This window comes from Pollicipes pollicipes, unplaced genomic scaffold, assembly GCF_011947565.3.
Source record: "Pollicipes pollicipes isolate AB1234 unplaced genomic scaffold, Ppol_2.1 Scaffold_4881;HRSCAF=5763_pilon_pilon_pilon, whole genome shotgun sequence".
In the NCBI taxonomy this organism is placed as follows: Eukaryota; Metazoa; Arthropoda; class Thecostraca; order Pollicipedomorpha; family Pollicipedidae; genus Pollicipes; species Pollicipes pollicipes.
This window is the reverse complement of record NW_023596576.1, coordinates 58,389,528-58,414,524: the sequence shown is the minus strand read 5'-3', so window position 1 is coordinate 58,414,524 and position 24,997 is coordinate 58,389,528. Positions and strand designations below refer to the sequence as shown.

Sequence of the window (24,997 nt, the reverse complement as noted above, 5' to 3'; positions counted from 1 at the left end):
CAGGTGACCTCGCGGAGGACGGCGGCGGCGGCGGCCGGCGCCGGCTCGCAGAGCGTGGCCACAGCGGGCCGTCCAGACCGCAGTCGGTCAGGCCCTGCTGGCCGAATACGGCTGGCGCGGGCGGCGCCGCCGGCGGCCGCAGCTGCGCCAGCGGCTCCGCGCCCCGCACGCCGCCTCAGCGACAGCGAGAAGTGGGCGTGCGAGCGGCGCACGAGCGCCACCAACGCCTGCACGGCGTGCGGCATGACGGGGCCGGCCAGCTCGAACGAGTGGAACGTCTCGCGGGCCTGCTGCACCGTGCCGTGCCGCACCTGCCGGGCGGGGAGGAGGCGCAGGGGTGAGGGCACTGGCGGGGCAGGCTGCGACGGCGCTGCTCACCGACTGGGCAGCCAGGCAGGAGCCCGCACGCGAATACAGAGAGGACGGCTGGACGCCGGGGAGCCGGCAACAGGAGACGGTCGATCTAATGGGGGAGGCTTCATCACACAGCGCGAACGAGGACAGAGTGAGGTCATTGGGCAGCTCGTCGGGTCACGCCCACGCCCAACACAGTGTGACCAGAAAGCCTCCCAATGTGAACATCCCGCTCAGCAGCGCGGCCGCCGCCGCGGCCGTACCTTGAGGGCTGCAGGGAGGCGCCCTGGAAGCCGACGGGCCGCCAGCAGCGTGGGCGGCACGCCCGCCAGCGGGCCGCTGGCCGTGACGCAGGCGCGCGAGTTGAGCAGGAAGTTGAGCAGGCGTACAGTCGCCGCCCTGCACCAGCACGGGGAGGCCGGCTGGCGTCGTCGAGGCCGCGCCGGTCTCCTCCTGACTGCACCGGCCAGCTCAGGAAATACCCGACCGCGAACAGACCCATACATGGAGGCCAATCTGCCCCCTCCCCCCCCCCCCCCCCATCCCCCGCCCCCGAGCATCACATCACCGCACCGCTCCAGCAGGTACGAATATCAAAACCAAAACGAGGTTTTAGATGTCGCTCAAACAAGCCATCAAACGAATGAAGGTCACTGGCGGGGGTGATCGCCGTACTCGGAAGACCCCACAGTCATCCCCCGAGAACGACGGGCCCCGACTGAAGCGCTATCTCCGACATCGCACGAGGTGTATTAGCTTTTTCACGAAGACTTATGACGTGCAGCATGAACGCTCTGAAGTGTTCCAAAAAATCTTGCAGGTATACAGGGCCGTCGGACCGTGGAAGTTCCCAGATAAATCCGTAGATTATTTACTAACGCAGGTAAGTCCGCAGGTGATCCACCGCAACCACCACCGCGGTAGACACTTTGCAACAAATAATACTAATATATTACTCCCGCTCAAGACCCTTCGGTTGCTATACAGCTGTTGTAATATCGAAACCACCCACTACCCTGATTACGCCGATGAGCGAACATTTGAGCAACAAAAAATGGAATCGAATAAACCTTCCCCAACCGCCCTTATGTCTGCGCTTTGTCGGGGTCAATGCAAAGGCAGAGTAGACTAGGACTAGCGATAGCTCGCACACGACATAGCAACGCTAAATCAGACACATGCGACCTCTGACGGCATGCGCCAGCTTGGGCGCGTGTCCCACCTGACACCGTTCAGGCACGATGGGAACGACTTTTCGTTTGTTACGGAACTGTAGTCGGACAGCAGAGTAGCACGTGAAACGAAAAACAGCTTTCGGGCGATTGTTGGTATCGTTAAAATGGGCGGCTTTTTAGGATAGCATTAATGAAATCTAAAAATATCTAACCTTTCCTGGGCCGATTCGTACTTGATAATGCACATAAGTCCTTGGCTGCTATCATATAAGCACAAAAAGTACTAAATAGGCAAACATAACTGATAACATTTCGAATAGCAATGCTTTGTCGGATGATCTATAGATACAAAGTAATCCGACGAAGGACTTTCGCGCAAAATATAGCGATATTGTTTTGACCCATTTAGTACTCTTGCGCTTATGAGTCTGAAGGCATGGTGCTTTGTGTATGATTTACCAACTTAGCTCAACTTTGCTTCACATTTTCCACTCGTGCCTAACAAATATTTCCTTGATAGCGGCGTTTAACCATCACCTCCTGATATACTGACGGCCAAAAACTGTTAGCATAATGACTCTGAATTCATAATGGTGATCAACAAATGCAGGGCGCATTCCCAGCGTAAGCAGAACAGGGACGACATCTGGATGGCCATGAGTGCGTGACGGGCGAACGACACATGAGGACCAGCCACACGCACATATTTCCGTTTTGGCAACAGATGCGTGGTTGTGAGTACCCGTGTTGGTGTGCATTAGGTCACTTGGAACCCGTGTTGGGGTACCGAAGGTCACTACGAACCCGTGCTGGCATGTGGTAGGTCGCTCGGAACCAGTGCCGGTATGCGGTAGGTCACTCGGAAGCCGTGTTGGTATGCGGTAGGCCACTCGGAACCCGTGCCGGTATGCCGTAGGTCACCAGGAAGCCGTTTTGGTATGCGGTAGGTCGCTCGAAACCCGTGTTGGTAAGCCCGTGTAGGTCACTAGCAAGCCGTGCCGGTATGCGGTGGGTCACTCGAAGCCGTGTTGGTGTGCGGTAGGTCACTAGGAACCCGGGTTGGTGTGTGGTAGATCACTCGAAACCCGTTTTGGTGTTTACTACTTGGACCCCGGCCTACACATTGGCTTAACCGATTTTGAGCCACGCTAAGAATTGCCAGATTTTGTTCGCTAAGTAAGATACTGCAATAAAATAAAGTAATGATTGTGGGATTATGATTTGGAGCCCTTATATGCCACGTCATCGCACAGTTTTAAGCAGGGGTGACAGCAGTTAACAGTCACGTACACAGCTTATACCGGCCGGCACGGTACCAAAATTTGCAGTCGAATTAGATTCAAATGAACCCACCGGGTGGTTTGTCACGCTCTGTCGAGTGTTTTCATTTACGTAACCACTAACCAACGCTGCCGGATTAACCTTGTCATGGTAAAACGAACCTCTACGCCATTCAGTGCATATAAAGTTGAAGCAAAGTCCTGATTGTGCTCTCATGCCACACTTAGCTGAACTATACGCTACAGTTCAATGATGAAAAGCTGTTACCGGACTTTTACAAAAAGCCAGGATACGCGAGGAAATGCTGGCTTGGGAAGATAGTTGTCAGGTGCAGCATGCTAGCGACGTCAGACAGAGCTAGTGCAAGGAAGCCGGGTGGAAAATAGAGGTTGGTGAGAGAGGAAGCAGCTGCATCAGCATACAACAAGTAAAGGCAATGAATCAAAAAGAGGATAAAAAATGCGCACCGGTCGGCAGTTCGGACCATTCCTTACGCAGGCAAAACTGATGACAACTGTTACGTCAAAACAAACAATACACAATCCACAGTGTGAGAGGGTAAGAGGACCGGTACTGTCCTCCCCCTCCTCCTCCTCCTCCCCTGCAAAGGATACAGCTTGCGGCGGGTGGAGTGCATGCCTGGCATGGCGTCAGCCGCTATGCCTTTGCTCTCCAGCCAGTGTTCGGGGTCCTCGTCCTCGTCCTCGGAGCCGTCCTCCTGGGCGGCGGACTGGGCCGGCGCGGCGGCAGGCCGCAGCGGCAGCGTGAACTGCACGTCTGTCGAGCACAGGCCAGAACCGTGTATGGGTGCGGCCGCCGCCGACAGCTCGTGTCGGCCGTGAGTAGAGCTCACCTGGTCACCCATGATTATGTCAGGGCTTTGGGATGAGGGAGAGGCACGATGGGGCCATACTGCAGTCATCGCAGGAGGTCTCGTTACAGAACCTTACCCCCTAAGCCGTTCACTGGCATGCGTTAGCAACCATCGAACATGAGCATCGAGAACATCGCCGCACCTAGAGCATAAGAACTCCGAGCACGCACGAGGGCCAATAATCCTGCCATATCGAGTGTGTACCTGAGCCTATAACCGGACATAGTGGGATTGCGTCAGGCTGCTTTAAACGCTTTAAAGAGAGCTGCTTTCCGGTCCACATATTTAGGCCAGGATGAAAGCCCAGACATGCACAGTGCTGCCATCTATCCAACGCAACTGAAACAATATATCAAGCTGCCATCTAGGAGACAAAATTCAAACTACGATCTTGTTCACGAGCCACTCCAGTCTATGGGCCACCAATGAACCAACACTGTAGTAGCGGCAATGATAATTTACAAACACAGCACAGGTGAATTTGGCTATCAAAGAGCTTTAGCGATTCAACTTGTTCATAGAAGACCAGGCATCATAACATATACACTGAACAGCTGAAGCTGTTTCTACCACACTCACAGGGGAGGCTGTTGCATGCAACTAAACGGCTTTTTATCGTTAAGGAAGAGATGCGGAGGTAATAGCTTACATAGCACATCCAAGTTTATAATACCACTTGAGCAACAATGGTAGGTGTTTATTTCTGAATCACGAACACTACCGCATCTCACATATCTACACACACGTGACCAGGGACAATTAGCGAGCTGTTGCGAGCCACCCGCACCAGCAACACCGCACTAATACACCTTACACAGTGAAACCAGCAATGGGCCACATTCCATCGTGCACAAGCCAGCAGGCGCGTGGCGGCGCGCCGCTGGCGCCGGTGCGGCGGCTCACCGTCGCGTTTGAGGAGGTCGCGCAGGCCGCGGGTGGTGGGCGTGACGATAGCGTGCGTGTCAGTCACGCCGCCCACGCCGGCCGCCCGGAACAGGCAGCAGAAGCTGGCCGCGCACACGTAGAAGAACGGGCACTGACGGCTGCGCAGCAGCTGGAACAGCGAGCGCAGACTCTCGCCCCTGGAAGAGTCGGAAGTCAGGGGTGCACACATACGGCAGACTTCCGCCCCTGGAGGAGTCGGGAGTCAGGGGTGCACATATACGGCAGACTCTCACCCCTGGAGGAGTCGGGAGTCAGGGGTGCACACATACGGCAGACTCTCGTCTCTGGAGGTGTCGGGAGTCAGGAGTGCACACATACGGCAGACTCTCGTCTCTGGAGCAGCCGAGGGACGGTTAGGTGAACATACACGCACACCCGCCTCTGGGGGAACTGGAGGACGGTCATCGGTGCAAGCACGGCAGACTCTCGCCCCTAAAGGAGCCGGAGGACGGTCAGGGGTACAAACACGGCAGACTTTCGCCCCAGAAGGAGCCGGAGGACGGTCAGGGGTGCAAACACGGCAGACCCTCGCCCCTGAAGGAGCCGGAGGACGGTCAGGGGTGCAAACACGGCAGACCCTCGCCCCTGAAGGAGCCGGAGGACGGTCAGGGGTGCAAACACGGCAGACCCTCGCCCCTGAAGGAAACGAAGGACGGCCAGGGGTACACCCACGGCAGACTCTGGCCTCTGGAGGAGCCGGGACAGGGAGCCGGGGGACGATCAGTGGTGCACACGTGGCAGACTCTCGCCTCTGGAAGAGTATGGAAGGAAGCTGTGCTGGGGAGGGCAGGGATGGTGCAGGACAGGTAAGCTAGCTAAGCTAGTAAGTAAGTAGCAGTAAGCTAGCTAGCACATACGCTGTGGGGAAGGACGAGGTAGGCGAAACTGTTGGAGGACAGCGTGACAAGCATAAGTGGCGGGGAAAAGGCGGGGTCATAGGATAGGAACGTGATTGGGTTTGGGAGGGGGGGGGGGAGGAAGAGATGTTAGATATGTGGTGAAGGGACGTGGGCGCGGGGAGGGGCCGGGCAACGTAGTGTGGCGTAAGGAAGAGGTAGGGGAATAGACACGCCGGGGAAGCGAGCAAATCTGCACAACAAATAAGCAAGGTTTTTACCCACCATAGCATGAGATCAGCATGAGAAGAAGATGGACGATGAGCAGGAGTGAGCGATATACGTGCTTCCCACTGGAGACGCAAGCCAGACTGACCCACGCAGAACACGGACAGGCACGCATGGGCGGCACGGTGCCGCTCACCACCGCTGCCGCTCACCATTCTGTCCTGAGCAGGTCCTGCATGGGCGCGTCGATGAAGAGGCTGCGCGCGCCGGCCACCCGGCTGTGCAGGCGCGGAAACAGCGTCAGCCACGGCAGCCACGGGTGCTGCCAGTAGAGCGCGTGCCGCTGCAGCTGCGCGTTTGGAGACGTGTCGAGCGTGCTCTGGTCGGCCGGCAGGCAGCGTACGCAGCTGGTCACCGCCGACGCCTCCTCCAGCGTCTGGCGGACGCATCCCGCCCGCCTCAGCCGTCATCAGACGCAGCACAGGATCGCAACATGCACAGACACGGCTTTCCCGAAGCGTGTTCCAGACGCTGAGCTGCCGGCTCGTGCAGTTTGGCGGAGGTGGGCACGTGGGTGGGCACATCACACGCATATAAGAACCAAAAGAACACTACACGAGGAAGAACGGCGCTCTGTGGTAGTGGAGAATCGGAATCGGAGGTGTGGTTCGAAAGGCCGGTTAAAGGAGTCCGAATAACGTTATTTCCAGCGCAGTCCTCGCTCGCGAGGAAGAGGTGAACTAAGAAAAAGGGGCGGGCCACCGGGCCGGCGCATGCGGGGCGCCCGGCCGAGGTACCGTTCAGGCGGCACCGCAACCCGCTCACATGTCTGATGCCTAATGGCCAAATATCCTGCACGATGGCACAGTAGATACGAACCTTCAGACGACTCGTCCACGGAAACGGCGTTTTCGATAGGAAACGGATCTTCGTCTTCAAACCCCAGTCAGTGGGTAAGTTGCGTTCACCTTTTGGAGCCTCTTCGACCTGGAATTGCATCTACTATGTTTCAGCACTGTTGCAAATTGAGGACTTCCAATGCAATGGTACTTATGATGAGGGTTTAGCCTTTATCACACACGCATGACCTATCGACGTCTAATTACTCAAAATGCAGCAATGACACCCTCAGTCGCATTGTACGGTGACCTCGCCACCATCACTACTGCACACTGTACATCCTGCCAGGCCGTGCTCCAGCCACGTCGTCACATCCACCTGCCTCTTCCCGCTCGCCTCGGCGCTCGACGTCGCCTCGTCACCCGTCTTCGCAGGCGGCCGCCCGTCTCCTCACCTGCGGGGTGGAGAGCCGGGGCGGCGCCGCCTCGCCGAGGCGATCGGCGGCGCCGGAGAGCAGGCCCGCGAACGAGGCGGCGTCGGCGGCCGGCGCCGGGCCAGGCCGAGCACGCGCCGGCGCGCGCAAGTCACCGGCGCCCGAGCGCAGGATCTCGAACAGCGTCTGATCGAGGGAGGGTTCGGGCGGGCTGGCCTCCAGCCGCGCCTGCTTGGCGTCGCCACCGTCGTCTCCTCCGCAGCTGGGCAGGGCGTGGCACGTCGTCATGCTGAGGTGGCTTATTGGCATGCATATGGTTAACAGTCACTCCAAAAACGCAACTTGTGCCAAGAAAACTCAAACTTTTAGAAATCCACCGAAAACATCTCAGCATAGAAACACTGAAGACATACATTTGGTTTTTCAGATGTGTTGCTTCTACCAATGACCATTGTTGCATAATGGAAACAAAATAAACATCCATCATTTAATAATCCACTTAGGCAAAGATCTCATACTCACCTGAAAGGGTTTGTGCGCTTTTGCTTACAGCTATTTAAACTAGAAGATATCTGGCTGGATGCGAGGGCTTCCTTTCTAATGCTTTGATTTATTCTGGCCTTTAGGGCCTTTTTCTTGGCCTTTAGTTTTTGGAATGCATCCTTGGGCTTCAACCACTCTCCTCTGCTTGGTGAGCTCATGACTAACTGTAAAACAGTAGCAATACTTCCAAACAATGTTCACTTGTATGTTCATGTGTACAACAGTGGGCAAGGCACATCTAGGCACGCACTTGATGCAAGATATCGATCTGCCATACATGAACATTATTTGTCACATTGTGTTGCATATTCCACAGCTCAGAAATTGAACAATGTGAGAGCCAGCCAGTAACCAGACAACCAATGTGATCACCATTAGCATCTCAGTGCACGAGATAGAAAATGCAGAGCACATGCACAGTGTATCCTCATCCTTGACACTCCAACACCTGTGGAAGCAGCAGCAGGCACATCTCAGAATTGAGTCTAGCTCTTTTTGGGGTTATTTGCAGTGTGCCTATGGGCAGCAAAAAAAAAACTGTCCAAAGGGTGTCTCTGGTTCAGTTGTTACAGACTCAGCTATGACTGATTTAGCTGTTCCCGATTGTTATCCTGAATCAGCTGTTGGTGATTCAGCTGCCTTGGATCAGGTGTCACTGAGCCAGTTTCCACCAGTTCAGTTGTCCTGACTTGGTTGGACCTGGATGCCAATTTTATGGTAATAGAATCAAACTATGCACATCAAGAAAAAAAAAATATATATATATATATATATATATGAGGGCGTTAACAAAAACTGCTGTTCTCTTTAAGGCTTTACACCGAACTCAGCTGCTGAAGTTAAGGCATCCCCTGTGCATCACGCTGGCAGGAAGGGTGGGCACATATCACCGAGTTATCAAATTAGGTACCTGACCCATAGTGGAACAGGAAGATCCACATATTCTGGTAAGATTGTCACCTGACATACCTTATGCGAACCCCAACCAGCACCCATTTTGTCACAATATACTTGGTCCAATAGGAATTTGTTGACCAATATGGACAAACCAAAAGAATGCTAACAAACTTAAAACGCACCTCATCCAGTTGTTGAAGTATGACACAATTGATAAACTCTTTATAAGGGATCATAGCTATTGGTTAAAAATCTCCTTTGGTGGTTACTTAATGTAGGTGAAAACATCATAGTTGGCATGTTGTCAGCATTAGTATCAGTCCAGGAACATGAAACGCCAACAAAATGCAATAAAAGAAACCAGTGTAAAACCAAAGTTACCTGGTGTGGAAGATATTACCCTTGTTTTCGACTACAACTTTCAGCTGGTGCCATCGCTCATAAAACGCAATAATATTAACCATTCAGTAGCCAGGCCCTTGTGCTCTCACCAACTGTTCGTCGAAGCTGCGCCGTTACAGACCTTTGTTTAGATTTGCGCCATGTCTGTGGTGCCAAGTACTAATGAAATACCAGTGCAAGTCTCGAAAAAGTTATGAAATGAAGGCCCAAGATGGCAAAATGCTTGCACGGTTTTATTTCCTCATTTTTGTTTTTTATTGGGAGCCAGCCGAACCCATCAGCATTAGCGTGGTAGACTTTTAGGAGAAAATGATGCACAAGAGCACAGAGATCAGTGTCTTGTGTATGTCCATGGCACGAGTAGGTGACACGTGCTTCAAGCCTACGTTCCTGGTTCCTGGAAATCAAAGAACGAATACATGGGCTATGGTCGTCTTCTGAGCATGACCCGCTCGCTTAATATGACATGCCCGAAACTGGGCCTCAGAATGCATTAGATAGGCGCTTCATGTGATGCATATTTGTCGTATCAGTGATGTCAAAAACATTTATTTCGCAAACTGATGCCTTGGTTTCTTTTCTTTTCGAGTGCAACAATGTTTTTACTTTCATTTACCCGAATTTTAACAAATTTAGAGCTAAGTTTCTCATGAGCAGCAACAAGCATTGATGTGCACAGTTTGTTGTCAAAAATATTACTTTAGTCTAAAAAAAATTAATTGTTGCCCGTAAACCAACACATGACATAACACGTGCTATAACAAGATTCCGATCAACAGCAACAGCTGAAAAGTGGTTCGATGTCACATGACCACAGACTGCGGAACGAACCTTCGCTGTCGAGGATTGGGTGGTGGCCGTTTGTCCGCCGGTGGCGTGACGAATACGTGTTTAATTTCTGTTCTGGACGTTTTGACCAGGTAAATGTTGGCGGCGGCGAACAGTTTTTGTGCTGTCATGCATGCATCTATTGTCATTGACGCACTATTGCTTTGAATTTCAAGGGTTTCGCTGTGGACTCGAAATTGGCGCAGGCTGCTATGGCGCGCTTGGTGTGTGTGTGCGTCGCCGGAACCACCTGTTGCTTGCGAGAAACCATTTCCGATATTCCATCCTCGCTGCTGGTCAGTCATTGGGCCGGTCTGCGCTAGTTTACTCCCTCGTCACTGTGTGCTCAGGGCCGTGTTCTTGATTATGATTTCGAATTAGTTTGAAACATGTCTGTGATTATGTGAAATTGATTTGCTTGAGAATCCTAGAAGTGCCATAATTATAGTAGAGTTTTAGATAGGAAATGTTGTGATTACATAGTACAGCTAGATTTTTGTGTGCTGTAACACAAAGGCCTGTGAACATTTCGTACCTCAGATTGTAGCTTAAATTTATCATCAATTTTAGTCCTTAATTGTTAGTATCATGCATGTAACCCATAATTAATATTGACAGGCATATACCAGTGAACCATTATGACCAACCACAAGTCAACTGCAGTTCTGGAATCCACTTTGATACATGGGATCAATTCTATGTTATGGCACCAGGGTGTAGCTGGTTATAAAGAAGTAAATGTCAACTATAAAGAATGGTTCCAGGCAAAGTGGTACAAAATCAAATCATAAAAACAAACAATTTCAAAAGATAGTATTCCAAGTAACATCATTTGCAGACCTACTATCTGGCTCATTGGATATGTGCTAAACCTAATGTGGATCTCTGCCTGTCCCTTTCCCGGGCCCCTTGGAATGCTGGGTTGGCCAAAAGTCAAAACACAAAGATGAGCCTTGCCCCACTTACTCTTGGATATTGTGTAGATGTTTGTTGTCAAATAATGCCTTCTATTATGTGTTGAGTCTGCATTGCATTTTGACATAGAAGCTATCTTTACTTATGTGGCAAAACCCAGAATCCTTATGATGTGTTAAATTCTGCTGCAAAACTGCAGTAGTTGTGATTTCAGAATTCCATACTTAAAATGACCATCAGGTTATTTTAGTATGTCATTACTGCTAACACTGAAATGTGTCATTTGTAGTGGCTTCTTATATGCGTGACCACAGACTATCTTAAGTGACCATAATGGAATGCTTATTTCATTACAAGATAAGGAATCAAATGTTAGTAGCATCAGGAGGTTTAATCTGGTTGTGCACAAGGAATACATGCATGACATGTGGTGTGAAAGGGGGGTATATAGCAATTGCATCCAGATTCATCCCAACTTGAATGTTTGCCTCTAAAAAGATTTGCCAAAAAGCTTTGTATGATGCTTTAATGCATCTCACAGCTTATCTTGTTCCAAAACTATCCTCAAGGCTATCTGAAGTGCATTTAAACCTGTGGTTCTCTGCTCATAAATTATGAGTGCTCTCAAAATTTTGGGCCTTGGAAAAGCACTGCTTATTGCCCATCTTGCAAGCTAGGGTTTGGATAATTTGCAGTGTTGGTAAACTAAACAGTTGTAAGGGTTATTAGGCAACAGAAGATATTACAACTTAGACACATGCCATATAAAATGTCACTTTATATCTACATGTGTTGATTGCAGATATCTGGCTACAGCTGTATGTAAGATTCTAAAAATGCAGGTGGATATTACATGTTTTGCTAGTTTGGGTTTGTGTTTGGATCTTGATAATGCAAGCATAAAGTGGTACAAATGCTGAGAGTGTTGTGTTGGAATGTACTTTTAATTGTTATGTTAAATGAGGTATGCCATGTTTATGGCTTTGGGTGAGATGTGCCTGAACCAAGAGCATAATTTATCATCCAAGAGTAGTATTATGCTGGATTCTGTTTGCAGTATCATTGTCACACTTGGATATAGGTGTCATTGTCATGTCATTTTCTTAGTCACGTTTGTGTGACTTAAAATGATGCCATTTTCTAGTCCAGTTGTGACCAGCATGGAAGGTATTTAAATTTGCAGTTCTGGAGGACTGTCCTTTGATGATCATTATAAGATGTCGAGAGCCACAAACATCTCATAGCATTACCCTTGCTGGGTCAAGCATGACTGCTCCATTTGTTTGATGTCTTTGTTGTTGGAGTTCTGGATTCTTGATTTTTCCTGGTGCATGCTGCTCAGTTTTTGCCTTCTTTATGTTAAGTGCTAAAAGGCACATATTTTGTTACTTTTTACTGTTTGAATCTGGTAACATATTCCATGTTTTTTTTTGGCACTGTTGTATCTTGATGTCTTTATTTGATTGAAATCATTGTGCTTAAATTCTTGTTGGTGAAGTTTGTATGTGCAGTTTGTCCTAACAAGCATATTTGGAGTGCGTTTATGTGCCCTCATGGTATATATGATCAACAACACACTTGGTATGTCATTAATTGGGAACCATGCACATGGTACTGCTATCATGGTTCAGTTGTTCTTGCTTATTGATTGCTGATTTGGCAATTATAGTGCTTCGAGCATTGCAGCTTTACTTTAGGGTATTGAACATTATTTTCATGATTGGATACAAACCCACAATACACAACTCAACTACAGTATCAGCATGAGCCTAACTTAAGACAGCTTTGAACCATCAGCTAAGGCAAAAGTGAGGGCTGTTTTTTGTGATGTCCTATGCAAGGCTTTTAGACCTAACTAAGTGGGAACACATGCACCACTTTTGTGTACTTTTCATGACCTCTGTTGCCATAGGTCACACAAATGAAAAGCGGATGTTTTTCAGCCAAGGGAGACATGTGCCAACAGTTGGTATTTTGATTTCCTGAATAGCATTAGCCTGCATGGTTCAGAGGTGTGAGAAATTCAGCCTCATCCCAGGCATAGATAGTCATGTATAGTGAAGGACCCTGTGGTGTCATGCACTTGAAGGATTGAGCTTGCCGTGCAATAATTTGAGTTTAGCATAGGAAGGCTGTGGCATATTTTCTGGATTTGAGGATGGTTTTCTTGTTTTGGTTACTTTTTAAGCACAATGCAAGAATACCCCTATTGACAGTGATGTTTACATAGTGCAGTCACTGTTGGTAGTGATTTTTTGTTTAAATGTATGTGCAACCATTTTCTAGCCTGTCCAGTTTCATTACTTTTTTCTCACTTCAATTGTGCGTTTACCCTTGGCTGCGATGCGTGCTACTCCTGAAATCCGGATGCACACGGCTTTCATCAGCTATCAACTGATCTGCTTACCTCGGTCTGATGTTTGCGTTTGTGTGTGTTGCAGGTTAACTGGCAAAAACTAAGCCGCCATCATGCCGAAGTCGGTAAGTACCGGCCCTGCTGGGTGCTTTATTCGATACCTCCACAACATGTGTAGTATCGCGCATTGTGTGATAAACCTGCGCATTCCTCTGGCCCAGATCATTGTCACCATGGCCTTTTTCGATGACGGCGTATGAGCAAGCATATAGGAGACAGTTCGCACATGTCGCATCGGAGCATCGTATATGTCGAATGTTGTGCGTATTCCGTGAGAACGAACACTTAAACGCTGGGGAGATCCCAATCCGCGTACGTTAAGAAGCGTGCAACCAGGCGCGCGGATCGTATGTAGTTCTCAAATTGGCAGCAGTGGGCGCTTGTTCGGCAGCATGACACATGCGCATCTCTCATAGTATGAGACCTGCTCATAACTTCCGCGCTGACTTCCGTGCTCTCTGAATTACGCGCATCTGGGCCTCGGGGCCTTAGTGTCTTATGGCTGCATGTTGCAAGAAAGGGTAAGCTCGGAGCGGGCTCAGATCAAACCGGTTTTCATTTCATGCGCTCTGGAATGCTGAACAGATGTAATTAGAACGTATAAACGGGATCGTCGTCAAGAAAAACATTTGCCAATCCTACGTCGTCAGGGCAAGTTGGAACTCTGATTTACATTGTGCAGTGGGCCGCAGGGAATGTAAACGCTGGAAGGCAGACGGTCGAAAATAGCAGGCCATGTTGCTACACTGTCGTCAAGGCGCATTGTTCGGCGTGTGAGTCCTCCCTTTCATCATCTTGCGCGGGCGTGCCGCGCCCGGAGGAGTCCCGCCGCGTCCTTGAGGGCCGGCGCGCTGTCAGTGCGGCCGCGGTCACCGTGGCTCGGCGCCTGCACGGTGTCGCGCCCCTGTCCGGCGGCGCGGCGCCGCTATGCTAATGCCGTGTTGACTGGGGGCCGCGCGCCGGCCGGGGCTGGTCGACGACCGGCGGCTGGGCGGGGCCGCCGCGCCCTGGCCGACCGACCGACCGCCGCGCCGCTCCTGAGGGGCTTCACAGGCACGTCAGCCCGCTCTGCTGAGCCGACCGGGGCGCCGGCGGTCGTGCTCCAGGAACATCACGAGCCCCTCCCCCCCCCCCCCCGTGGCGTCGGGACCGGTGCCGCCTCGGTCGGCGTCGAGAGCCCTGGCACGTGGGCGGGTGCGACGCGAGCCGCGCTTTGTGCCCAGACCACGACCGTCTTTGGCTGGCCGAAGCCCTGCGCGTCAGATCCACACAATAAGTTGTGTGATCGGCTCCCAGTCGTTCGGTCGTATCTGTATCGCCCTGGGGCCTTATCGGAGCACGGACGATAGCAAGTCGCGGCAGATTTCGTCAATGCTCATTCCGTTGGCTTATATTGGATAACGTGCGATACCAACGATGAACGCCGTTTTATGAGCTCTTCCAAGGATTTTGTCGCATTGCTTATGAGGGGTGTGGCTGCAAGACCTGGCGACTCCGCCATGTGGATATGATGACAGCTTATCCAGCCGTGGTCAGCGGCGTCGGTACTCCACTTTCGACGTTGCTGACCGAAGTGTGGCACTCGATTCGTCGTCGTCGTTTCTGAGAAGCGAGCACCAGGACGCCCCGGAGCCACGGCGTGCCGGCCTTGTTCCGCCGCACGCACCGCCCTCCCGACTTACCATACAAAGGTCCCGCCCGCCGGCGCCGCGCGTGCTGCCCCCATGCCCCGCGGATAGCGGTGACGGCGCCCCTCCCCCTCCCTCCACGGGGCTGACTGCGAGCGCGTCCGACGTCGCAAAGAGGGGAGAGTCTCGGCCCCAGGCCTGGGGGGGGGGGGGGGGGGGAGGAGGGGGCGGAGCTGGGCAGGGACTGTCGGTCGGCCGGTGACGCCGACTGCTGACGGCTGACCCGATGTGACCTTGGAAACGTTGATGGTTAACCGCGCGTCGCATCTCATAACACTTTCGCTTCTTTCTCATGGTTGGCTCATTAGGCTAATGACTAGGGACCTTGTCGGTTTCACCGGTTTTTAAGCCTTTGTATGCGGCGCGTTGTCCGTCTCCGCCGCTAGTATGCTGGTTTCGCCTGTTTCGGTGTGCGTGCGTGCGTAAGCGGACTTCCCGCCCGATAGCCGCACTCCTAACCTGTCTGATCCGGTGAAAGCGCTTAGTCGTTTGCGTTCCAGCGGATGTCGTGATACGTCGTTGGGTCTTGCTGTGCGGTGTGTGGCCGGTGGGGACGCAGGTTCGCCGCACACGCGAGGGACTGTCGGGTCGGCGGATCAGGCGTCCATGCGTCGGTGTGACGCGGACCCACAGCCGCCTATCCGCGTACCCGTCGGGCGGGTCGGGGCGGCCCATCGGGTCTCCCCCTCCCCTCCCCTCCACCCCACGCCGCCGCCGTCTGTTCAGCGACGGGAGCGGCGACCCCGTCCGCCGTCACGCTCCCGTATGTCGGCCTCGCGCCGCGTGACCGCGATGGCCCGGCAGCGCGGCCACTTTCGCTCTCGGTACGGGGCCGGCAGCCGGCCGGGCGGTGCGCACCGGAGGGGCGGCTGGAGCCGGCTCCCGACGCCGGAGCTCTGGCTCCTGGTGCCGGAGCTCGGGCTCCCGGCTCCCGGCGCCGGAGTTGTCCCGCCCGGATGGGCTGCGCTGTCGGCGCCGCACGCACCGGCTGTCAACGGACTGTTTGTGCGCGCTGGCTGCGCGCAATCAGACTCGTCACTGCACGCCCTAGGCTGGGGAAGGTCACACACGTCACATACATGCATATACACACACCACGCACATACAACAACGTCGGAGCGGAATGTGCAGTTTCGCCGCCGACCACGACCCACTGGTGATTAGCCTGGATGGTGAGCGGGTAGAGGCCAGGTGATGACGTTGAGGTTTGGGTGCATGTCTGGTTGGACCACAGCTGGTCTGGCAGACGTCACGCTCAGACGGTGTGGGAAATGGCGGCGGAACTGGTGTCGTTCTGGAACGCCGTTCGGATTTGCGCATCCTCCCCACTGTCACGTTGTAGGAGGCGACGGGGATGCTATCTGGTCTCTTAGAGGGAGTGTCCCACCTTTTGGGCATATTTCAAAGCGCACTGGTGAGAGCTCGGGACCAGTCACGTCTAATAACGACACTGATTACTGCCACTGCAGCTCCATCAGGACATAATCGGGATATTGATTTGAATTGCTGTCAAGTTTGAATTACACTGTCACATCCTGAAGGCCGTCGTCAGCTGTTACGAACTAGAGGTGCGGCTTTTGAGCTGTTTTAACCGCAGGTTACCGGACTGCGGGCTTAAAGTGGCATCCGTACGGGAATGAATGACGTCATTACAAATGAACGCTTGTGGTTGGCACATCGGGCGGCGGAGGCCAATTACCGAGAAGCCGCATTGGCTGTGAACCAGTGCGTCACGATAGATCATTTGATGCGACTTTTCCTCAAAGCCAAAGTGCGCTTCGAAAAGAGTCACTTGGTTAGACGCCACGAGGGAGAAATCAAATCCACAGTATAAGGTTTCGTCGAATTCGTGGTGATGGCCTCATGTTTGCGCATATTTCTTCCTAAATAGCTTGTTCCAAGTCTTCGCAGCATTTTATGCGCAATCATTTTGACGAAGGATTGCATTGCAAACATTACAGAGCACACCCGATGTAAAAACAGCAAATGAAAGGCCTTGCTCTGATAGTGATGCTCAGAGAGTCCAATAAGATTTATCCTGCCGTAACGGCTATTTCAGAGAGAAACTTTGAGCCATTTAGAAAGATTTTGAGAAAGCTAGTATTACCGATCAAATCGGACAGGCCTGGTCTAACAATAAGTGTGAATAGGATGAAAGGGTGGCACGCTCTTTTCCTTCATCGTCGCTTCTGCACCGCCCCAAAGGCCGTGTGTTCCATGGGGCGGCGTCACCATCCTTGGTTCGAGTCTGCTGACTGGGACCGCTGACCGTCTGTCCGACCTGGGCCGCGTCGTCGCCGCTGGCTGTGTGCCGTGTGTGTGCTGTGGCCCAACTCGGTGGCCGTTGTGCGGTGCTGTCCGGCCACCCGGCCGCGCCGGGAGCCGTGGAGGGCTCCGGCAGAGACGGCGGTTTTTAGGGGCGTGGGTGCAGGCTCGTTGCGACACTTGCGGCCGTGCGGGCGTCGGACGCGTCCGATTGATTCATCCGCGGCGTTTTTGCGGCCGTGTGATTCAGGTCCGGACGGAGTCGGGTGTCGGTCGCCTCCGTCTATCTTATCGGGATTGCTGTCAGCGCCGCTGATCCACGCACCCACGTCGTTGCGCTCGCGGCTTGCGACGATTGACACTTGGGATAGTGCGGTAGATTTGGCCGCGCCGCTGCTCTACAGTGCGGGTGCCGCCGGGCCGAGGGGTGCGGGTGCCACCGGGCTGAAGGGGGCGGGAACTGTTCACGGTCGGCGGTCCGTACCTCACTGCTGGCAAAGGGAACCAGTGCGTCCGCTGGGCGTGTTGGGCTGTGCGGTCGCCGCGCTGGCACTGGGCGGGTGAACGAACGTGGTCTGTTCTCGAAGCGTCATCCTTCAAGTGCTGAGAGTCGCAACGTTACAACAAAGCATGTGGACCCCGCCAGCGGCCTTGGATGCACACAACCCCCGGCTGGCGCCAGCGTCCAAAGCTGGTGCAAGTGTGTGAGTCTTTTGAACGAGCATCATAACAATGGTCTTGGAAATGGCAGAAGCCCTGGGTTGTCTGTGCTGTGAATGGATGAAGATGCCCTGTCAATAGAGGTGGTGCAGATCTAAGATTTTTTATGCGATAAAACCCCGAAATACCAACCATCTGCTGGCTGTGTTTTCTTCTTTCAGACAGTCTGTTGTAACTAATTCGCGGAAGACATATTCCTAAGTTATGACTGACACTGGCCGGAGTTATCACAGGTTGCAACCTCCGTTCGTTTCGTGTGTGAGCACGCGTTGACATCGAGGTCGCAGAGTGCATCCTGAAGGGAATGATAAGCCGTTTTCAGCCCGCTGCGGGGTCCAGGATTTCGAAATCAATGACTGGCCCTTTGACGCTTGTGCCCATCTTCAATTAGCTGTCATTTGCGTGCGGGAGAATTGTAGTTCTGCACGAGTGCTCGTTTTCTGTGTATTCGAGATACCGACGGCCTTGTGGCGCCCCTAGTGTTGGCTTAGCCCGTCGTCGAAGGTCATTTATTCGTTGGTTGTTATGGGAGAACGGAACAAAGGACATAGTGGCTTCTCCGGGGCCGGCGCGTGTCGCGCGTCTAAGGTGATCGCTCGGTGAGAGCGCTTCCAACCGTTCCCATGACCCGAAAACACGACTCTGGCCAAGGAGCGGTTTGTTGACCTGGTTTCAATGAACTGTGCGACCCTCCCGTGCGGGGGCCAGACATGCCAGACGGTTCAATCTTCCCAACCATGGCTGATGATGCAAATCTGGGCGCTCCTTGTAGCATGTCCAAGAGCTGGCGCACAGTCGCTTGAGGATGTCTGGGCTGGGGTTTCGCTCTCAGTACGGGTTTCCGTGGCTGGAGGTGGCAAAAAAGAGGAGAGTGTTTCCCAAATCCGTACGGCCGCCCCGCTCCCGCACTGTGCGGGCTCACCAACCGCCCCCTGCATTCGAGTGTATGTGCTTTGTAAGTCAAGTTGCCGCATTTCTGAGCATTGCGCGCGCGCGGGTCACTGATACGTCGTGGCTGATGGTGATATTTTTTTGTTCATGCCATTTTAGTTCTAATTTAGTTGGATTGGCGGAGTCTGCGTGATCAGCGCCCACACTGGGCAGTGCTTGTTGCCCTCCCCCGCTCCCCCCCCCCCCCCCCCCCTCCACGTCCCTGTTTGAGGTCACCTGATTGGAGGCAGACATGCGCTCTGTGCGCTATTCCGATCTACGTGTTGATCGGCATTGTTCTCCCCCGGTTGGTAGTGCTACTGTCACTCTGCATCCTGTCATGATTTTAGATGTTCGAAGAGCCTTCCTGCGATCCATCTTCCCGTCTTGGGGAGGACTCCTGACAGGCTATTAGTCATGGTTTGTCGCAGAACGATTGGGAAATCCACTGAGACAGCATGTCAACGCTCCGAACGCAGATAGGATCACGGTTCCACCTGACGAGGCTCGCGTTCGAAGCCATCGGGCTGGTCCGGTGTGTGGTTCGGGGGGAGGGGGACCCTGGCGATGCCTCGAGACGTCGACTGGAGAAGAGACCGCGCGGAGCAGGGCGTTGACTCTAGCCTGCCGCGAAACAGCGATGGGGGAGAGGCGAATTCGGTTGCTGCCTGCGGCGGCAGATGAGGGTGTAGCGGCGCGGGGGTCCGCTCGGCTGCACGGCGCGGTGCGCTGGACGGCGAGTGGCGGGGGGGGGGGGGGGGGGGCGGTGGAGGTCCGCCTGAGCCGGCGTCACGAGGCGGTGCCCGGGGGCGGCAGGTGGGGGAGGGGCGCGCTGACGTCAGCGCAGGCCCGGCGGGCGGCGGCCGGCTATCGCCGCAGTATCGCCGCCCGCCGCCTGCCGCTCGTGTGCTCCGTGCTCAGGTGGTGTTTCGACTGGGTGTGTCCGCGCCGTCCCCGCTCCGCCGCCGCCGCCGGCCACGGCCTGTCACCACATCGTCTGTCAGACCCGGCAGCAGCGAGTCGCCAACATGGTGCACTTGGTAGGTGATCGGTTTGCGTGTCGTTTCTCCCGCGAGATGGTGTCTCCGTCACGGCCGATGTGGTCTGCCGTGGGCTGCCATCGCTTCGTAGGGCATTACTGTTTCGCAGGTTTTTGTAACTCCAGCATTGCCTGCAGAGTCCAAATAATGAGCTTTGAAAATGGAGATGTTCGGTGTGCGTACATCCGATGTGGGATGAATTTAAAAAATTTAGCGTCGAACTAGTTTCGGAACGGTGTCTGGTCCGTGCGTACTTGATTCATTTGTTCAAGTGCGCGATCTGTCCGTTTCATTCCGCGACCTCCACTGGCTGCTCCGATGCGACCACATTCAGTCACATAAATTCCCGCGGATTTTGAGTGACGCTTTTGGGGTCGTACACTAATTCCGTTTCATTGACCGTAGCATGGCTGTAAACATTTCCGGGGACTTGGGGAGCGGGTGAAATCAGATCTTAGCCGGACATAACAGGATACGGGCTGAAAGGTTTGATCCTGAATCGTGTTAGAACACGGAGGTGCGCAAGTCCCTTCGTTTCACCGGCCAAAATTAAAAGGCATGTGTACAAAGTTGGGAGACACATTTACCGTGACCATGACGTGACCACCGTGGGGGCACGAGCTCATTCCAGAGTCCTCGGATTACGCCCGTGGCTGTAAGAGCTCCCGGGAATGCTGAGAGAATGTTTACGGGGATTGAAAAAATGAGTAGCTTTTTGTGATCGGCTTTGGCTTGTGATCGGCTTGCAGTACGCGTGGGGGATATTGGCGGCTTTCCTGTTCAGTCCTTATCAGTATTTTGCATTTAGTTCCGTGGTTGGTTAAATTTTTGGCTTGTTGATTGTTGGCATGATGATTGAATGATTCTTGGCTGATGTCCTAGTGGTGCGCAGCCAGTGCGCCCCCCCCCCCCCCCTCCGCCCTCTTCCCCAGCCGCCATGGGCCGGATTTTGTTGTTGTGTACTTAGAAGACGGCTCCCGGCAAGAATGAAAAACAAAAAATGGCGGGATGTTTGATTATGGGCGCCTCCCTCGCTGTAAGAAAATCCTGGCTGCTCGCTTGCTATCTAGTACTAGTGATATTATTAGAAATCCCATTTGCGTGGAAGCAGTTGGAATCAAGCTTTGGAATTTTGCCATCGGCTACGACCGTTGTGAAACCGACTTAATCTGGATATACTGGATTCGCGAGAGAGCACCGGCACTTCCTGAATAGGTTGGGCTAGTTCTGTAGTATTTGCTGTAGTTTCCCAGCAGCTCCGTTTTAAAAAATTGGTGATTCACCGGCGGATCCACACGTCTGTGCGCTATACTTAACCATTGTTTCATGCAGGGCCGTTGGGGACAATAGACGGTCGCTGCTCAGATGTGGAAAGAGACATCAGCTAGCCCATTGACTCATCAGCGGCGCCGTCTGGGCGCAGCAGACCGGCGGCGGGCGTCGGTTGCAGGCAGCGTGTCTGCCGGGCCGCTCGCCCCCTGCAGCGGACGGGCGTCGGTCGGCGGCGCCTCTCGCCGGCGCGGGCGAACCGTTGGGGCGCCGGTGAGGCCGGCGAGCCGTCGCGAACGGCGCCTGCATGCTGATGAAGCCGGGCCGACGGCGCGGCGGTCGGCGCACGGAGCCGCCTCCGCCCGCCAGCCGGCGCCGGCCGATCGAGACCGCGCGGCGAGGCGCCGACCGAGGCGAGGCGGGCAGAGGGACGCGGCGGCCGGCGGTGGCCCGGTCCGTCGGCTGCCGGCCGGCGTCGCATCCGGGCCTCGACAAAGGCGGGCGCCGTCCCGCCGCCCGCGCCCGGCGCAGGTGGGCCTCTGCGCGGCCGCCGTTTGAATTTCCAAGGTCGAGCCAGATGCGGGCCGCGTCGTGAGTCAGGCGGGCCGCAGCGGCTGCGAGGAGGGCGGCGGCGGCAGCACTGCGCTGAGTCACCCGCGCGATCCGCGACCGGCCGTGCCGCCGCCGCCGCCGCCGCCGCCGCCGTCTTATCGCCGTCCAGCCCGGGCCGGTCTTTCCTGCCGGCTGACCGCTGCTGAGCTCATGGCCCGCCCCGGCGGCCGGCTGCGATGGGGCCGCACGGGGAGCCCGGGACGCTGGGAGGGGGCGCGGCCGGCCGGCTTTGGCTGCGCTGATGACGGAGTCAAGGCTGACAGCTTTTTTGCAGATTGGTTTGTATGGCTGGAAAGCCGGCTTGGGCGATCCTTGAACGCCGCTGTCCTCGCGGTCAAACAATAGATGCCCGAGAAAGGGAGGTGGGGGGGGGGGGGGGGGGGGAGACGGCGGCCGCCAGCATCCGGTAGTGGAGGTCTAGCCTGTGCCTTCCTCGAACGGTATGCGATATAGCTTCGTACTGTTTTGGCATTCGGAGCTGGTGCCAGGTTTGATACGGCGTCAACAGCATTCATTGGACAGAGCGAGACAGATATTCGGAAGCAAGTGTACGTGACACGTACACTCCTTAAAACCACAGCGGACTTTGACCGCTACCGAGGCTGCGGCTTCGCTCTGGAGGGCCCTCCCGCGCACGACGGGATCTATTCGAGTGGAGGAGCGGTCTGTGTTGTCAGATAGCGCTCCTGCGGGACGGACACCTGTTGGTCGCCCGGCCGCCGATCCACACCGGGCCATACCGACCACGGCCAGCTCTGATAGCGGCTGAAGAGTGTGTGGTGGTACCGGCGGAGGCGTCGCCAACTCCGCACGAGGCGAGCGAGCCGTCGCTGCCACCCGAGCGGCCGTCGTCGCCACTGCACGGAGCGAGCGCGCCGCCGCGCCGGCCAGACGGAAACGTATCGGATAACGCGAGCTGCCGGTGCGCTGCGGGGCCCGATGTCGGTCCCGTCGCTGGCGCCGATGGTGTGTCCTAGCGATCTCCGGGATGTCGCGATCGTCTGGCTCGCTCACCGTCGCGGTGCCTGCGAGATGGCTTCGCGGTCGGCCGCGGCCGCCTTCAGAGCAGGGGCGGGAGCCGTCCCCGTCGGACGTTCGCCCCGCTCTGCCGGGCCCGGGCGGCGAACACTGCAGCTCTACCGGTGCACACGCACACCGGCCGCGGGCGCTGCGCGTTTCCGGGCGTGCGCGGCGCGGCGCGGCTCGTGCCGTGTTGGCACCCCGCCGACACATCGGGTCTCCAGCTGGGACCCGCTGAGTGGCCAGCGGCCGAGACGCCCGCAGCTGCGATGGCCGTGCTCACGGCGCTAATCTGCCTGTTTCATCACGGCACGCTTCCCTGCCGCTGCGCTCCGCTCGATCACTTGGCGCCTGTTCACAGAGCCGGGCACGGCTGCTAAGTGGCGGTTCGTGTTGAGTCATGAGCGGCCCCTGTGGATGACTGCGTGATCTGGTGTCCGGCGCAGCGTCTCGCGCGGAGCCGCGGGTCGTCGGCGAGGCCTGCGCGCCCGGCCGACCGCCACATCGGCCCGCGACAGCCGGTGCGGCGGCGGCCCACCGGCCGTCCGTCAGCCGCCGCCGCGCCCGTAAATCACGCCCGGATCGGCGGCAGCTGACGCGCGCGAGCGCGGCGGCGGCCTGCGGCAGGAGCAGCTCCGCCAGGGCCCTGCCGCGGGATGGGGAGCGCGGCGGCGCCAGGGAGCGCGGCCCTGTGCGTCAGCCTACCGTCTGCCGGGGGCCGGATCGTCGTCTAGCGACGGCGGCACCCCGACTGGAATAGTCTGCGCCACGCCATAAACCGTTATCGCCCCGGCGGGACGTGCCTTGCTTACTCGAGCCATCGTACCGGAGATAAAACCGGCCGTGACGCGCTGGCGGCGTGCGCAGCTGCTGGCGTCGCCGGAGGGCGCCCGGCGGCACCGGCTGGAAGAGGGGCCGGTCTCGGCGCACCTGCGGCCGGCCGTCACGTCCGACCGCGGTGTCGCCGGAGCAGAGGCGTCCGCGCCCCTCTGCCGTCGGGGGCGCGCGTTCTCTGGCCACGCTCTGCCGACGGAACGGGGCGGTGCCGCGCCGGCCCGCCTGGTGCGCCGCTCTCCCGGGCTCCGCGGAGACAGCGCAGACATCTATAAAAACCTGTCCCGACCTTCCCAAGTGAAAGGGCTTCCTCAGTTTCTCCTGGACGAATGGCTGTATCTGGCCGGTGGGAGCCGCCGTCCTGCCCGGTAGTGCTGTGTGTGTCCAGCACCAGAATGGAAACTGTTCAGCAAATACACTCGTGGCGAGTACACAAGGTTTTCGCGTTTCCCGCCGACACAGGCATGAGGTGGAGTGTCTTCTTCAGAAGCTCAGGACGGCATCGAGGGGCGGGCATCCCTCGCCGACGGATTGTGTGCGCACGGGCGCTCCGCCGCCGGCGCCGCGCGCCGCCCACCGCGCGGCGCCTGTTTGCATGGCCGTGCCGGGGCGGCGCGGCCGCGGCCCAAGTCGGGCGCCGCAGCATGGTCCGTTACCGCTCGCCACGGCGGCGGCGGCGGCGGCGGCGGCGGCAGCAGCGGCGGTGGCGGCAGCCGCGGTGGCGGCGTTGGCGGCGGCGGCGGCGGTGGCTGCCGGCCGCGGTCCACGCGGTGGCGGGCCCGTCCGGCCTGCGCTGGCACGGGCCGTTGCCGTGGTCGCCGTGGCGGCGGCCCCCAACCGCTCGGGACGCTCGCTGCCGGACCGGCCCGGGTCGGCGCGGCCCTGCCAGTCGCCAGGTGCAGCGTGACGCCCCTGCCGTCGCCCTGCCGCCGTCCGGCGGTCGGTCGGGCCGCCGTCAGGTCATCGCAGCCACCCCCGCTCGCCGCCCGCCGCCGGCCGGCGGCCCACCGGTGACGTCAGTGCCGGCGGCGGACCACGTGACCCGTGACCGCGCGGTGACCTTGGCGAGGCGGCGCCGCCGCTCCTGAGCCGGCGGCCGCCGGCACCCCCGTCGTCCCCAGCGCACCATCGGCGGCGGCCGGCGAGAAAATCGCGTCTGACGAATGGAGACGCTTGATCTCATGCGGCGTTTGCGGCTGGGGTTGCGTCCGGTTGCGCGCGGGCGTCTGTTTTGATTGGAGGAGGGGCCGTTGCAGGGCTGGCAGCCGGTGCGACTGGCGGCCGTCCAGTCAGCCCACGCCGTGTGCCGGCCGGGCCGGGGTGCGAACACGGCTGACGTCACGGCGGCCAGCTGGCGGCGCCGCTCCAGCCGAAGAACTCTCAATGGATGTTATCGATGAATGACCCGCCTCCATTGGCGGCGTCCCGACACGGCCAACATGGTGTTCGTGGTCTTTTGGCTTGTGGGCCTGCCTAGTTAATAGTTGTCCGGCTGCATACGCAAGATTGTGTGTATTGTGCGCTGCACAGAACAGAGAAGCCTTGACCCAAGCTGAAACAAAACATAATTTCGATGCTGGCCTTTGGTGGGGCTCCGGGCCATTGTTCCGCGTGACTGAATCATGCCGAGCACGCAGCTTCCCGCACACAGA

At 56.2% G+C, this 24,997-nt stretch overlaps 1 protein-coding gene and 1 long non-coding RNA gene across 2 annotated transcripts in view; both read right to left on the bottom strand.

Annotated features, from left to right (window-relative positions):
• Positions 1-6,692, bottom strand: part of LOC119100664 (protein downstream neighbor of son homolog) — an 8,488-nt gene extending 1,796 nt beyond the window's left edge. Inside the window, exons 1-6 of the mRNA XM_037223740.1 lie at positions 6,573-6,692; positions 5,906-6,129; positions 4,588-4,766; positions 3,425-3,587; positions 684-753; positions 258-311 (exon numbers count right to left, since the gene is read on the bottom strand). Coding sequence (XP_037079635.1) covers positions 258-311; positions 684-753; positions 3,425-3,587; positions 4,588-4,766; positions 5,906-6,129; positions 6,573-6,692 — 810 coding nt within the window. The remainder of the gene's footprint in view (positions 1-257; positions 312-683; positions 754-3,424; positions 3,588-4,587; positions 4,767-5,905; positions 6,130-6,572) is intronic.
• Positions 6,693-7,197: 505 nt separating this feature from the next.
• LOC119101151 (uncharacterized) lies at positions 7,198-8,875 on the bottom strand. The gene is made up of 3 exons (XR_005094506.1): positions 8,788-8,875; positions 7,489-7,673; positions 7,198-7,228 (listed from the first exon to the last, which is right to left on the bottom strand). It is a non-coding gene; the product is annotated as an uncharacterized LOC119101151 (long non-coding RNA).
• Positions 8,876-24,997: the final 16,122 nt, after the last annotated feature.